At 35.8% G+C, this 16,205-nt stretch overlaps 1 protein-coding gene across 2 annotated transcripts in view; it reads left to right on the top strand.

Moving 5' to 3' along the window:
* Window positions 1–16,205, top strand: part of Arf6 (ADP-ribosylation factor 6) — a 38,409-nt gene that overhangs the window by 19,610 nt on the left and 2,594 nt on the right. The window contains exons 3-6 of one of the 2 annotated variants that reach the window (XM_090103136.1): window positions 13,120–13,225; window positions 13,745–13,900; window positions 14,474–14,620; window positions 15,107–15,288. In XM_090103136.1, the coding sequence (XP_089959262.1) occupies window positions 13,144–13,225; window positions 13,745–13,900; window positions 14,474–14,620; window positions 15,107–15,249 (528 nt within the window). In that variant the 5' untranslated portion in view covers window positions 13,120–13,143 and the 3' untranslated portion in view covers window positions 15,250–15,288. Of the gene's footprint in view, window positions 1–13,116; window positions 13,226–13,744; window positions 13,901–14,473; window positions 14,621–15,106; window positions 15,289–16,205 lie in introns of both variants that reach the window. The other variant, XM_090103135.1, reaches the window with a different exon arrangement.

The following is a 16,205-nucleotide window of genomic DNA, read 5'->3' as shown; positions in this document are numbered from 1 at the left end:
GCATTTTGGTTGGTGAATTGGAAAGTTTTTTGTGATGAATTGGAAACTGCATGTTGTGTTGAATGTTATTATCGGCAATTGGTAGCTACCGTGAACAATTATTTGATGTCACAGCACGAAAAAAGATGTTATGGTTAGATGATTTTATCCTATGCCTATCGCATTTTTCGATGGTTATACCTAGATTATTTAGAGGTTATGATTAGGAAGTTTTTTAGTCTTCATAATTAATTGATACGAGTCCTTGCTAACAAAGTTCATATGACACCATAAGCGAGCTATGGTATGCGCCACATAAATAGATTCTCACGTTCCAAGAAGTTATTATGACTTATTGGTATCTTATTTTGTAATGATCGTCTGCTGAGAATCGCTGATGCGTGTATACTTTTTGTCGCATGCCAGTAGGTATTGTAGTTGGAGAGGCAATGGTTGTTATAGTGACTAAAATTCTTATTTTATGAGGCAGCAATTGAATATGAATAGAGCAAATTCTATCCTTTCGTGTACGTTATATAATGCAGTTACCAAACAACGCTATTTAAAATTGCCTCTATTCAATTTTTCACAGCTTAAGTAGGTAGACTAGTTTCAAAGATGATGGATCTTTAAAATTCGCCTTAAAATATGCTTATATTTTCGCTATTCAAAACATTTTTCAAGCTGTAGTATGCTTAAGTATAAATAGTATAACGGATACTACATTGTGGTTAGGTATAGCATACACGTGCAGGTTTTCGAACTAAAAGTTTCAGTAGTACAGGCTTCGCTGGGAACAAATTTGGCATCATTCCATTTTAATGGTTGGAACCTTTGGCACATTTCCTTGCGATAAAAGTTTAGAGTTATATCATGCTACGTAACTAGGGAATGCAATCCGGATTACCCGAAATCCGATAAATCCGGATTTTGCTCGAATTTAAATAGGCTTTTAAATCCGGATTTAAAGAATGGAATCCGGATTTTTCGAACATATTAGCACAGTATTACAATATTTATAGGTTCTAATGTTTCTTGCGTTAGACGATAGATGGCAATTGTAAGTGTATCCCGTTCCTGCGCAAGCAGTCGAATTTGGCGCGAATCGCGACACGTCGCGAAGCGGGCCTAGAAATAATACGTTTGAATTTAGATCTTATCACATTGTATTACTGTTGACTTTTGTTTACACAATTTATCACCATTCGAAGCGTCGACTGGAACGTATTTCAGCTTACGCAGCTTCGAGTATTCGGGTGAAGACAGGCTAAGTAATGGAGTAGCTTCCATTTATAATGTTTTATTTTAGCTATGATTAATAAGTATTTTTTTTTAACTTTGTAGAATCTTGTTTATTGAAGTTATACTTTGTGTGTTCATGAAAATTTGAATTTTGTTATTACTGATTTTGATAAAAATAAGAACTGTGATGGAAAGACTGTCATCATTACTAATAAAGAATGAAAAAGCAAAATAGGATTTTGCTTACTGATTTAGAAAATTGAAGCTGTTTCGTTTTAATATGTTTGTATATGATGAAAACTCTGTTTGCAATTTATGTTGTTTCTATTATCTAAGAAAATATTAAATGTTTCGTTATAATGTTTATGTCTGATGGATGTTACAAGGAGTCTGCTTTATGTTTTTTCTTTACCAAAGTGTAAAAGTTTTTATTTTATTAGAATTTTAGAGTTTGTCTAGTTAATTTCTAGGTATTGAAAAATATAAATACATTTGATTTAACTAAGATTCATGTTTTTTATTGATTTTACATAATAATAAACGTTTCAAACGGAAAAGTCAAATTTTTCATTCAAAATCCGCTAAATCCGGATTCTCCGGATTAGGGCGCTTGTGCACTACAAGGAATTTTACTGTCCGGCATTCCGATTTTTTACGGTCCGGTTTGGCATGAAAAATCCGATGAATTGGCTTGTGCACCTGTCCGTCTTTACTCGGATCAGTGCGGTACAGTTCATGGAAGTTTGACGGTAGGATGCTATCATATTTTTTTGCATTTTACAAGAAACGAGTAAAAAATATAGAAGATGAAATATTATATTACTTCATAAGATATATTATTCTATAAAAAGTAAAGTTCCGTAAGAGATTTAAAATGCGTGTTTCACTTATTTATTTTAATCGGTGACGAGGAGCTAAAGCTATTCCCACTTGAACTTTAACTTACCAACACTTACTTAGATAATAATTATAGGTCAATGCTTGGTCAAATTTTTATAAAAAATAACAATACCGACTTCTCAAATCTCATTGCCAGCTAAAAGAAAGTAAAACAAGAGCTTGCTTTCAATTGGCATATGCAATAAGAGAGTAAAATCCAAGCAAGTGGGCACTCGAAAACAATTATACCTACAGCGACTCGTAAACTCAAAAAACCATCCGGAATAGGGAAAAGTAAAATGTCGGACAGTAAAATTACGTATAGTGCACAAGCTAGTATTTAGATTAATTGCGTGCCATACCGGACCGTAAAAAATCGGAATGCCGGACCGTAAAATTCCTTGTAGTGGACAAACGCCCTTATTGTATAAATCCGTTTTTCAAAATCCGGATTTTGTAAAGTAAACGGATTTGCATTCCCTATACGTAACATTCTGGTAACAATGAATAATAAAAATAAATCTATGGGTTTAAGTAATTAGTAATTTTAAAAGACGAACTCGAAAATATTTTGTGAAAGCTCTTCAAATTACCAAAAACTCAACAACCACATCTCGTAGTTACGAAGCAGTTGCTAATTAATCACGAAAAAAGCCACTGTTTAGTATTAATTGATGTTCCAGTTATAAAAAGAGGTTAAGAGGAGTGCCCTCTTGAGTTCTACTAGACGATGGAGTTTCAAACGGAGTATACGAGTATCGAGACAAATATAGTAGGTACAACAGTTTGACGTGGCATACTATATTTTAGGCCTATAAAATACGGGTACCTACCTAAAATTCGTATTTGGCAAATAAAGACGAGGATGTACAATGAGAATAATAATTACTTAAATAATGAAAGTATTTTGAGAAGTTGCTTCCGCATTAAAATTTACGAGGTGGGATTTTTGTTTGTGCCGCAGATTGATGTGGGTCATTATCTCGGATGAAACGTGAAGTCGCTTGTAAAGATTTTTAAATATGATTTTTTGTAAAATTTAGTATGGAATCTGGCTTTCTTCATTTAAAAAATTATTGGTCTGTGATTAAAAAATGAAATACAATTTAATGAAAAACTTATATACGTAATAAAAAAGAGTTCGATGACACCATGCCAAATTTTTTAGTTATATTTTGTGTTTAGACCAATATTCTACCTAACCTAATTCATAGAAATTTTAATTCGCATTTCCAAAACGACAAATAATAGTTGTTTAGTTCGAAATGCATCGGATAAGGGAAATGGTCACATTGATGGTTGATCATTGATGCCCTCCGCTTTGATCTGGCGGAAGTGGAAGGGTCGCCGGAGCCGTGGTGGGAATATTAGAGTGTAATGCGGCACGGCTTTTGATTGGCCCTTTGTTGAATTAGTAATAAGGTGTTAGTTATGTAGGTAATAGAAACGTAGTTCGGTATAGAGCGGGATCCTTAACACCATAGTGCTCTGGGGCCGTATTTTCAGACAGATTACACCGTGAATGGAACTGACTGGCAACTGACTGGTGTACCTGCCGATATGGTCTAAGTGGCAGATTGACTGAGGAAAGATTGTGAGCTCAAGTTTGTAGGGTCAGTTAATTATTAATAATCTATTTTGAAACTGAATCGCAATCAAATGTTGATGACTAATTGGCAAACTTGTTAACGACATGGATATGACAATAATATGTAGTATACGTACCTAATACAACTGTATGATATTTCATTTATAAGTTTATACATTTGTAGAGGTCATGCTTCGCATACTTTAGAAAATAAATGTGATTGAAAATTTGATAGATTAATAGATTCTACTTCAATATTCAGAGGTATGACGGTGCACTCCTTGTCCATTGTTTTATTATACAGTTAAAATCTCTCCAATTAAATTGAAATCACATGTCATGGTATATGAATACGATACTTACGATAACGAGGTTTTCTATCGCTTTTTTTAATTCTTACATGATATCTAGTGATTTGTCTCGCAATTGAATAATATTTTGTATTTTAATATTTTTTCACTTGAGCAATTCTATATTATGTGAAGTGGGTGTGTTATTACGAGAAATATATTCTTGGAATATGAAATGAGCATTTTCTTTGTGATGTCACAATAGCAAAATAATATCTTGATGAAATTCGTCACATACCTACGCTTAGATGTTTGTTTCATAGCAGTTTTCATAAAACAAGGAGAAGTTATTTTTGTTTGTGGAAATTCAACTTACATTCACTTACAATAACCCGTTAGCGTTACCAAATTAAGATTTTCATGCTTAACTATTAGAATACAATTTATATTATTAGAGGATACCAACGTAATAATATTTAAAATTAAAATGAACATCTAAGTTTACTTATACAAGGCTTATTAATTATGTACAAAGCTTTGGCTTTTATAATATATTTATTATGCCTTCTTATATTTTAAACGCAATGCGAAAAATCTCAATGTTCCCTTTCAATTAACAAAATAAGGTCGACGATCAGAAGTATTTTGTCGCATTCCACTGTTGTGTTTAGTGTTATCTAATTGGTCGGATGTAGTTTTAGCTTATCGTTACGATACTCGCATTATATTTAAGGTCATGTTCATTAAACGTATAGCTTTTGTATGTTATTAATAGGTTAATATAATTAAGAATCCGAAGAAATTTGTTATTCTACCTATGATATATTAACTGAATATATAGCTGTTAAAATGTGAAGGTAATCGACGCTCTTATGAATTTTAAGCGTATATTTTATTTAGAGTTTGAAATAATATTTTTCCTACTATTGAATGAATGATTCAAACAAAAATCAGACGATCACAGAAACACTACGCGTGATTAATACAATGAGTATGATTTTCGTAAAAAATTATCTAGTATAAGATAAGCCGTGTCAAACACAATATGTAATCATTATTTGAAATCTAGCCAGAGCACGATCGTTGAACGTGTTGTAACATCATTTAATTAATTGTTACGTAGTGACGATTTATTATTATTGATTGTAATTAATCGACTTGACATGCCCGTTTATATGTTACTACCTCTCACGAACCGTTCCGTTCTTTTGAAGCTGTAGCTTGTAGGAAATATAAGCTCTAATGGTGAAGTTTTTTTTAGTGGTGACAAGCAAACACAATTAAAACCTTTTTTTCATAATACATATATGTTATGTTATAGTTTAATCTTTATAACTTATAATCGTAAGAAAACCTTAATTACCGTAATGAGTAGGGTATACATTCATTCTATCCTGGTTTATTGCACGTGAATTATTAAATTAGTTAGCATGAGCAAAGTCGTGCCACATTTCTGTACAATTTTGTTATGATCTCACTCAGAAAAAAATTCTTATTGCAATAATAAATCAAGTTTTGTTTCGATTTTTAAAACCATATTTTGTAGTAATATTCGTACGTAAAATTAAATAAGATGCATTAATAATAGCTTATTTGTTTGAATTTCCTTTTCATTATTTCCAAGATTTCATTACAAAGACAGTACAAAGACGGTAAGTAAACTACGAGAACGTTTTACTTTATTATAATATTTTATGTAACATAAAATCACTTCGTGTCTACAAATATAATAAGAATTCTCTTTGAAAGATAAATTTCGATTTCAATATTCGTAATGGAGCGACTTCAATGTAGTTAGACGGAGGGGATCTATGAGTGGCTTCAGATCTTCGATCAATCATAATTCTATTTAGTACGTAACTACTTTTCAAGAAATAGTTTATCAAAAAGGTATTAGGCGTAGTTTTATTTCAGTGGCCATTTATCAATTATTATTATTATTTATTATATTAGTATATATTTCTTTGTATAGGACCTATTTTAAATGTATTGTTATATTTTTCGACGGTTCTTATATTTTGTTTGTGCTGTGAAACGATTTTCGAAGGCCGATAAAACGGTTGAATGGAATTTGTGGTTTTGACAGTGTCTGCAATTTGTGTCGATTTACACACAATTTCCAAAACTTTCTCGGTAAGTATATGTAATGTAACTACTTGTGTAAGTCAAATAATGAACAGTATGTATTGTGATTTGTGATATCTTAAATCGCGTTAAATATATTCTTCTTAATAAAATCCATTACTAATTAGGTACCAACAAAATGGTACTTCTAAAAAATACTACACGCTACTACAAAAACTAAAATCTTGTTGAATGTTTGTGGCAATTCAAAGTGCGAAAGGTTAGGTTTAGAAAATTACATCATTAACAAGTTCTCATAACTATGTGACACCAGCGTACACTTATGAGCCTCATTATCATACAATAACGTTATTCTGTGTTAAATAACGAAAACTGTAAAATTGTTCATTACATCATGGCCGTGTGAAATCGGAAAAGGGAAAATGAGCGCAATTCACACTTTGCGCTCGTTTTATTCACGGAGAGTGAAAGTGTGAAGCTACGCGCTATGATATGTGATGGTTTTAGACGTAATCTATCGTCTTCACTTCGTGTACAGGTATATTAAGAAGAGCTGGAACGTCAACACATTTACACATTGCACATGTTAGGCCGGGAGATACTGACACAAAATTTCGGGTCATTTGTAACAGGATGGCGGTCTAGAGGGGTCTTAGTACGCAATAACAAAAAGAAAAATGATGGTCAGAACGCTGGTACCGGCGGACTAGTCGCGTGGGCGTTAGTCACACTCGTCGGATGAATAGCGAAAGTCCAACGATTTGTAACACAAAAATTTTAGAATTTACCGATAGCCCTTAAAAAAGATGTAGGCGGTAGTGTCATGCCATACTTTTACGATGTGACTTACAGTCCGCCATACCGACGTGAATGCATTGATTTAAAAAAAAACAATTCAACCATTTGTACCGGGCTCACTTTTGCACAGGTAACCATCGTCGTGCAGCCATTTACTAAAATCGCCATGCCATACTTTTCGGACGATTCCAAATGGTCGCCATACCGCGGAAAATCTGCAAATTTTTGAATTTTTTTTTTCTCGCCAAACAATTTGTACCACCCTACATTTTTTTTTCAACAACTCCTGAATGATTATAAATAGAAGTGTGATAATGCCATACTTGTGGGAGGTGGCGAATGTGTATAAGATTTTTTTCTTATTGTAAGATTTTATTCGTAGTTTGAACGATTTGTAGCAGTATGGCACTAATTTTTCCCTCTATTAAAAGTATGGCAAATATAATAATGGTCACGTTGCATCATATACTTTCCAAAAATGCCGTACTGGTACAAATTGCCAATTCTTTTCATTTTTTTTTTACGTCTTGGCTTAAGTCTTACAATCATCCGCCCCATGTTTGCAATCTGCGATATTTTTTTCTAGGTAGAATTATATACAAACAAACAGAATATAATGATCCCATACTGTAAAAAATTATTTAACGTATTGTACAGTCGTATTTTTGAAACGTGACGAATAAATTAATTTTTCAAGTATGGCAGCACTTTTTCCCCCTACTAGAAGTATGGCAAATATAATAATGGTCACATTTTATCAAATACTCTCCAAAAATCCAAATGCAATACTGGTACAAATTGTTTCGCGAAAAAAATTTTTTTTTTGCAGATTTTCGGCGGTATGGTGGCCATTTGGAATCGTCCGAAAAGTATGGCATGGCGATTTTCGTAAATGTCTGCAGGATGATGATTACCTGTGCAAAAGTTAGCCTGGTACAAATGGTTGAATTTTTTTTTTTAAATCAACGCATCGCGTCGGTATGGGGGGCTGTAAGTTACACCGGAAAAGTATGGCATGACACTACCGCCTACATCTTTTTTATGGGCTATCGGTAAATTCTAAAATTTTTGTGTTACAAATCGTTTGACTTTCGCTATTTATCCGACGAGTTCGACTAACGCCCACGCGACTAGTCCGCCGGTACCAGCGTTCTGAGTTCTGACCATCATTTTTCTTTTAGTCATTGCGTAATAAGACCTCTGTAGAACCGACATTCTGTTACAAATGACCCGAAATTTTGTGTCAGTATCTCCCGGCCTATGTATGTGTCATATTTTGCAATTGTTTATAAATACAGGGTGATGTAATTGGTGTAGTACGAATATCTAAAAATCTATGAAGAATCTTGTGATACAGTAAATGGAAGAATTATAGACTATTTTACAGTATTTAATAAAATCATTTAATTTTTTGTTCATTTTCATTAGAAATGTCAATTTTTCTCACCAAGGTGGAAATTTGGATAATAAGGATCTTGTTAGAAAAATATAAATTTTGACTAAAATCGGCATTTTTTTTTTCAAAAATCAAATTACTAATTAATAATCAGAGTTATCACATTATTAAAAAAAATAAGCCAAACTATACACAATTGTTACCTACTTGATGCAATCCTCAAAGATCATGGACATAGTGTATTGTGCCTTCCACCATACCATCCAGAACTCAACCCAATAGAGTTACTATGGGGCATAAAGGGAAAGTAGCATCACAAAATGTGAACTTTAACTTGAAAACTGTGGAAGAATTATTTAGAAAGGAAGCAAATGCTATTAGTCTGGATATGTTTAGTGACGTTTGGAGAAAGACGCGAGAACATGAGGAAAAATATATTCAATTAGAACCAAAAGTAAATAATTACACTGACTCATTTAAATAATAACATTAAGAAATTCCGACGGCGAGTTCTTCGAGCGATGAAAGTTTCAGTGAAGTAGAAGATTACGATTATGATTAAATAGATTCTTCTTCTTCTCTATAGATACTGCTTTTTGAATTGTTGGTAAATGTTAAAACTGTTAAACTGTTATGACGATTCAAAAATGCTTCTAGAAGAAGTCTAATTGTATAAATGTTTGAGTTTGAGTTAAAAACCAATAGTGTGAAAATTATACAATAAACATGTAACACATATTTGTTAGCGCGTATTGGTAGGTATTACGTACTTACTACAAATATAATATTTCTTAGATATCTTTACTCGACCAAAGTCAGGACAAGACTGCTCCGCAACTGCAGAAGACGTCCGTTATTTAACGACAGGTCGACAGTGCGTAATAGCTCTAAATCATTATCAAAACAACCATCCGTGTGTTGGGAGTGAGCGCACGTGTTATTTGTATTGTTTTTATGACCTGAAATTTAATTATTATTTGATAATTGAATGATTATTAATACTTTTATCCAATTGATTATTATTAGAATAAATAATTAACTTCATCAATTGATTTACTTTTAAATTATAATTTTACAGGTAAATTATGAGAGCTTTCATAAGTAATTATATTTGCATATATTTATCTACAACGCACCCATTTTACAATTCAAGTCTAAAATGAAACTAGAGTCGCATTTATTTTTGAACATACTGTAAGTGAAATTGCATAAGTGTGAGTACTGTGAACATGCCAGCTTTCCTTAATTGACCGATATATTAAAGTAAATAAATAAAATTCTTCATTGTCAGGAGTCAGCGCCCTCTTCAGTCTTCCACAGAGTCCATAAAATGTAAAAAAGAAAGTATGAGATCTTTGCGTATATGGATGATAATTAGGTACTCGATTCAATAGACATCTAGTAGGTTTTGCGTAATTTCATCGTAATTAATACATTCCCAAATCCTGATATTTCATTATAGTCTATACTCTATTCTTAGAAGTTTTCTTGTTATGTCACTGTAATTACAAGCTTTAATTATTAAGTAGGTACGTAAGTATTATGGATCGTCTTTTATGGTCTATTGAATACGTTACATAACAATCAGGGTTTGTATCCCGTTGGTGACATGAGCAGGGATTGACACACTTAGATATAGATATATAGGTACTTATTCATAACAAGAAAATCAGTAGTTACAATAAGGGCTCTCTATCTTTATTTATGTAACTATGTTGATAAAATGAATAGTGTAATTATAACATAGGTACACTATGTACGTATATTAATTAGCTTGAAAAATACATATTTAGCCTGGCAGAGATCGCTTATAGCGAAAAGGCCGCCTATTTAACATGTTATGATTTTCTTGTTTTTCTTTGTGTTTATTCTTTTTGTGTGTGTTAAATAAAGAATTTAAATAAAATAAAATATTTACTAATCTTGTTAATAGCAATAAAAATACGTTTATTTTTACTAGTAGCAGCTACTTGAATATGAAAAGTAGAGTTTAATCTATCCAAGTCCACAGAGATAGTTAAAACACAAAAAAAATAAAATTCCACAAATAAAATGCTCGACTGCATCACTGACTTATATTAATTATGTTAAAAAAATAAATGCAGTGAAATCGTGGTTTCTCGTAATGCAAGTCGGTTTCTTTTAAAAATAGACAACATCTCGAGTCTCGACGTTAGGTCACTTCGGCTGTGAGGTTATTTTATGTTTTTTTTTTTTTTTTTTTTTTTTTTTTTATGTCAGAGCAAGCAAAGGGGCAGGTGGGCCACCTGATGGTAAGTGGTCACCACCGCCCATAAACACTTGCAACACTAAGTGTTGCAGGTGCTTTGCCGGCCTTTTAAGGACAAATAAGCTCTTTTCTTGAAGGCCCCAATGTCGTAGTTGTTCGGAAACACCGCAGGTGGCAAACTGTTCCACAGTTTCACCGTACGCGGAAGGAAGTTGCGGGTGAAGCGGACAGTGGTGGAGCGCCAACCATCCAGATGGTGCGGATGGAACAGATTTTTACGGCGTGTGGTCCGGTGGTGGAACTGTGCGGCTGGTAGTAGATGGAACAATTCCTCAGAGCACTCCCCATAGTAGATTCTGTACAGTATACAGAGAGACGCAACGTCTCTTCGCACTGACAGAGGATCGAGCCTATCGGAAAGCCTACGGTCATCGACAATTCGAGCTGCTCGACGTTGGATGCGGTCAAGAGGAAGGAGTTGGTACTGTGGAGCTCCGGCCCAGAGATGAGAACAGTACTCCATATGCGGTCGCACCTGAGCCTTGTACAGCTGAAGTCGGTGGGCCGGCTTGAAGTACTGTCTCGATCTACTGAGCACACCAAGCTTTTTCGAGGCTAATTTAGCCTTCGCTTCCAAATGACTGCGGAATTGAACGTCACTCGAGATTTCAACTCCGAGGATTCCGATTTTCGGCGATATACTAAGGGGAGTACTCTTAAACCGAGGTTCTACGACAAATGGGGTCTTTTTAGCGGTGAACGCGCAAACCTGTGTCTTTTGGGGATTGAACTCGACAAGATTAAGTTCGCCCCAATCCGAGACTTCTTGAAGAGAAGACTCGACTTCAGACACAAGTTTGTTTCGGCTCTCATTAAGGCTTTCCTTTGAAGTGTTTGCACGGCCGGGATAAAGAGCATCCCCCGTACTGTCGTCCGCATAGCAATGAATGTTGCTGATTTGTAACAAATCATTGATATGCAGAAGAAACAGTGTAGGAGATAGCACGCAGCCTTGTGGGACACCAGCATTCACATGAAGAGGCTTAGAGCAAGAACCGTCGATAACGACCTTAATGCTCCTCTCTTCCAGGAAGCTGGCAACCCAATCGCATAACTTCGCAGGAAGTCCGAAAGATGGTAATTTCGCTAGAAGTGCCCTGTGCCAGACCCGATCGAAGGCTTTCGCTACATCCAAACTTACAGCCAATGCCTCCCCTTTACTCTCAACCGCCTCCGCCCATCTGTGAGTGAGGTACACCAAAAGATCACCAGTCGAGCGACCACTACGGAAACCGTATTGCCGGTCGCTTAACAGTTGGTTCTCCTCCAGGTACCTCATGAGCTGGCAGTTAATAATGGATTCCATTATTTTGGAGAGTAAAGAAGTGATGGCGATCGGTCTGTAGTTAGACGGATTTGAGCGATCGCCTTTTTTAGGGATTGGGTGGACAAGAGCAGTCTTCCCTTTCTTTTTATGTACTTATATCTCGGATGTAGGGCAAAGTAAGGTGGACTGTGGGATGTGGTTATATCACGTTATTACTGATGAATGGCGACGATTTATATTATGCCAATATGTATATAATTTTTCATGTCTTTGTAGTGCCTACTTTGATCTTTATAAGAAGCAATTAACACATACATCTAAACATATTTTTATCACATAAAATGTGTTACTTTTATTATGTATTAACACGAATAACGATGTTTTAATGGAGGCTTTTAAAAAGCCAAGAACGTTGAATGTTATTGTTATGATACGGTTGTCGTTCTTTAGAAAATGTTAGCTAAGTTATTCTGCGAAATTTTATTTTTAGGTCATATTTAAACATAATAACAAATTGTGTTTTTTATAGGAAGCATTTTTTTATAAACGATAGAAAATACGTAATGTAATTTTAAATATTGTTTTTAGGTATTATCTGAAAGTTTAATTGTTTGAAAAAGCTTGTTTTTATTCCTTTTCGGTACATAAATAAAGGGCTTTCTTTAATTCTAATGTAATTAATAGTCATTGGACTAAAGATATTTGATCCTTCAGTGGACTTGTACAAGTTTTGAAGTTGTAGAAAGTGTAACAGGATATCTTGAAAGCTGATCACTTGTAGAAATATACTTGCCAATACTTACTAAGTGCTAATGGCTGGTAATTACCTTAAGGGTTATTGACCCCTTGTTTGTAAACATATTCATCATTTTCAGACGTATTTTTTATAGGATATAGAGAAACCTTTCTATCTAATGAAAAAAATAAAGAGCATAGTTTAAAAGGTCAGAACCTTGTCACCTTTCATTAGGAATATTATTAATAAAAAATATAACTACCTACGCTATTTTAGTATTTTTATTAATATTAATTGAGAAGGTAGTGCGAGCAATACGTCATTCGTATATTTTCGACTTTATCCTTCTCATAATTAAAAAAAATAAATAAATTTGGTATGTATTTTTACCAAAGGCACAGTTAAGATCCTTTCAGTCAAACAACTTGAACGGGCAGAAGTATTGATTGAAATTAAAATCAAATGAAAAAAAAATATTTTTTATTAATTATGTCCATGTTTTCATTATAAATTCTTATTACCAAAGACTACGTTCAGAAATATAATATGCATCGTTTTGTTTCCAGTAGTGCGGTTGAGGCGATCTCGACACGATGGGGAAGCTACTGTCCAAGATCTTCGGGAACAAGGAGATGAGGATACTCATGCTGGGACTAGACGCTGCTGGAAAGACTAGTATCCTTTATGAAAAAAACTGCAATTTACATCAATTTAACTGTAGTGGCTAGAAGTAATGTAGACAATAGAATTGTGTCGTAGCGGGGAGCGTGAGGAGTGTGAGGTTTTTCGTTACAGAATTTCTGGATTCGGAGCCCGCGCTCAAGGCCCGCGATAGAAGCTATGCAATAGCTTAAAAAAAAACTGCAATTTACATCAATTTAACTGTAGTGGCTAGAGGTAATGTAGACAATACAAATGATTAATTTAATCACAATAAATAAAATTCGTTTGTTAATATTTTCAATGTTTTAACATGAACATTTGAACCTTATAGAATGGTTTGATATAGAAAACTCAACAAAAATAGTTGAATTTTTTATATATTCTTACCTCCAATAATAATTTATTAGAGCCGAATTAATTAACAAATTGTTGATGTTAAAAAAAAAGTATTTTAGTATCTCAGTTACAAATTAAACATATTATTGATTGATTTTGTGTGCTTGATTATAATTATCCTGAACGTACGGACAGCAATTTTATATAAATTAAAATTAGGTCAGTCAGTAACAACGATACCCACAGTCGGTTTCAATGTAGAAACTGTTACATATAAAAACGTCAAATTCAACGTGTGGGATGTTGGAGGGCAGGACAAAATACGACCGCTATGGAGGCATTATTACACAGGTAAAGCAAATCATTTTGTTCATTTCTCCCTCTCTATTCCTTCATGTATCCATAAACTAATTAGGTAACATTTTTTTCCAGAATGTGGAAAATATTTGATGTAAAATAAACTAGAATCATAATCATGCTCGAAAATTACACGAACAAAAAGTCTGCCTACATATTATGTAGTAGGCAGAGTTTTCTATACAGGATACGATACACTTTTAACATTACTCCCACGGAATAATGTGGTATTTTCAATTAATATTTGATATATTTCATACCTACACAGTCGGGATTTTTTTTTATACGTAGGTATGCCTTTTAATAGTATTTTGTGTAGGAGATTTATAATTTGTGCATCAATTTAGACTGAAACTAAATACATATGTCTTCAAAGGTTCAACTAAAGATATTATATGCTGAAAGGAATACTTCTGGGTATATCACTTACATACGCACATATGTTTTTAGATAGACAAGATTCTTATTCATATCTAAATTTTATCCTTCTTTTAAATACTAATTACGTTTTCCCTTAAAACTATACCAACCAAATAAAACTAATCATACACGTGGTATACATTCCAGGTACCCAAGGTCTGATATTCGTGGTGGACTGCGCGGACCGCGACCGCATCGACGAGGCGCGCCAGGAGCTGCACCGCATCATCAACGATCGCGAGATGCGCGATGCCATCATACTCATATTCGCTAACAAGCAGGACTTGCCAGATGGTTAGTATTTATAAATTTTTGACGTGACAACGTCTTATAATTCGATAGAGCCGGCTGCACGCACGAAAAAACATGACTCATGCGGCGTTACCTCGCTCTGAGGCGTTCCATGTAAGACTTGAAGTGCAAGTAGTCACGTTCAACTATCGTCATTAAACCGATTTTACAGATAACCAATTTTTTTAATTTTGTTACTGGAAGCAATCCTGATTTAGTGCCGAGTGTATGGATTTACAGTTCTCAAGGCACTGGAAATTATCAAGGAAATTACAGATTGCTACGTCATACTTACTAAAAATTGAGTCGCGCGAAGTGTGATTTAATTGTGAAATGCCTCAGACAGTTGACGGATTGAATTCTTTATCATTTTAAATTTCTATGTATTTGAACTGGGCAACGCTTCTACGTGTTCAGTATTGACACATCTGATTGTTTCATCCTTATTCCGCTGCAAAATATACTAAACATTTATTTTAACATTTCCAGCAATGAAACCACATGAGATTCAAGAGAAGCTCGGTCTGACGCGCATCCGCGACCGCAACTGGTACGTGCAGCCGTCGTGCGCGACCTCCGGCGACGGGCTGTACGAGGGGCTCACGTGGCTCACCAGCAACCACAAGTTATGAGCTGCAGAGTAGGCGGCCGCGAGCCGCCTCCACACAACGGTAACCTCTAGCGCGAGCTGCTCTGTGCAAGGGGCTCACGTGGCTCACCAGCAACCACAAGTTATGAGCTGCAGAGTAGGCGGCCGCGAGCCGCCTCCACACAACGGTAACCTCTAGCGCGAGCTGCTCTGTGCAAGGGGCTCACGTGGCTCACCAGCAACCACAAGTTATGAGCTGCAGAGTAGGCGGCCGCGAGCCGCCTCCACACAACGGTAACCTCTAGCGCGAGCTGCTCTGTGCAAGGGGCTCACGTGGCTCACCAGCAACCACAAGTTATGAGCTGCAGAGTAGGCGGCCGCGAGCCGCCTCCACACAACGGTAACCTCTAGCGCGAGCTGCTCTGTGCAAGGGGCTCACGTGGCTCACCAGCAACCACAAGTTATGAGCTGCAGAGTAGGCGGCCGCGAGCCGCCTCCACACAACGGTAACCTCTAGCGCGAGCTGCTCTGTGCAAGGGGCTCACGTGGCTCACCAGCAACCACAAGTTATGAGCTGCAGAGTAGGCGGCCGCGAGCCGCCTCCACACAACGGTAACCTCTAGCGCGAGCTGCTCTGTGCAAGGGGCTCACGTGGCTCACCAGCAACCACAAGTTATGAGCTGCAGAGTAGGCGGCCGCGAGCCGCCTCCACACAACGGTAACCTCTAGCGCGAGCTGCTCTGTGCAAGGGGCTCACGTGGCTCACCAGCAACCACAAGTTATGAGCTGCAGAGTAGGCGGCCGCGTGCCGCCTCCACACAACGGTAACCTCTAGCGCGAGCTGCTCTGTGCAAGTGGTTCTTGCTCTGTGCAAGCGCATTTTTGACGTGACAACGTCTTATAATTCGATAGAGCCGGCTGCACGCACGAAAAAACATGACTCATGCGGCGTTACCTCGCTCTGAGGCGTTCCGTGTAGGCTTGAAGTGCAAGCGAGAG

This window comes from Colias eurytheme, chromosome 6, assembly GCF_061535395.1.
Source record: "Colias eurytheme isolate Ceu_HAF_F1 chromosome 6, ilColEury1 Martin Lab GWU primary, whole genome shotgun sequence".
Classification (NCBI taxonomy): Eukaryota; Metazoa; Arthropoda; class Insecta; order Lepidoptera; family Pieridae; genus Colias; species Colias eurytheme.
The sequence above is the reverse complement of the archived record's forward strand: the minus strand, read 5'-3'. Positions and strand labels throughout refer to the sequence as shown.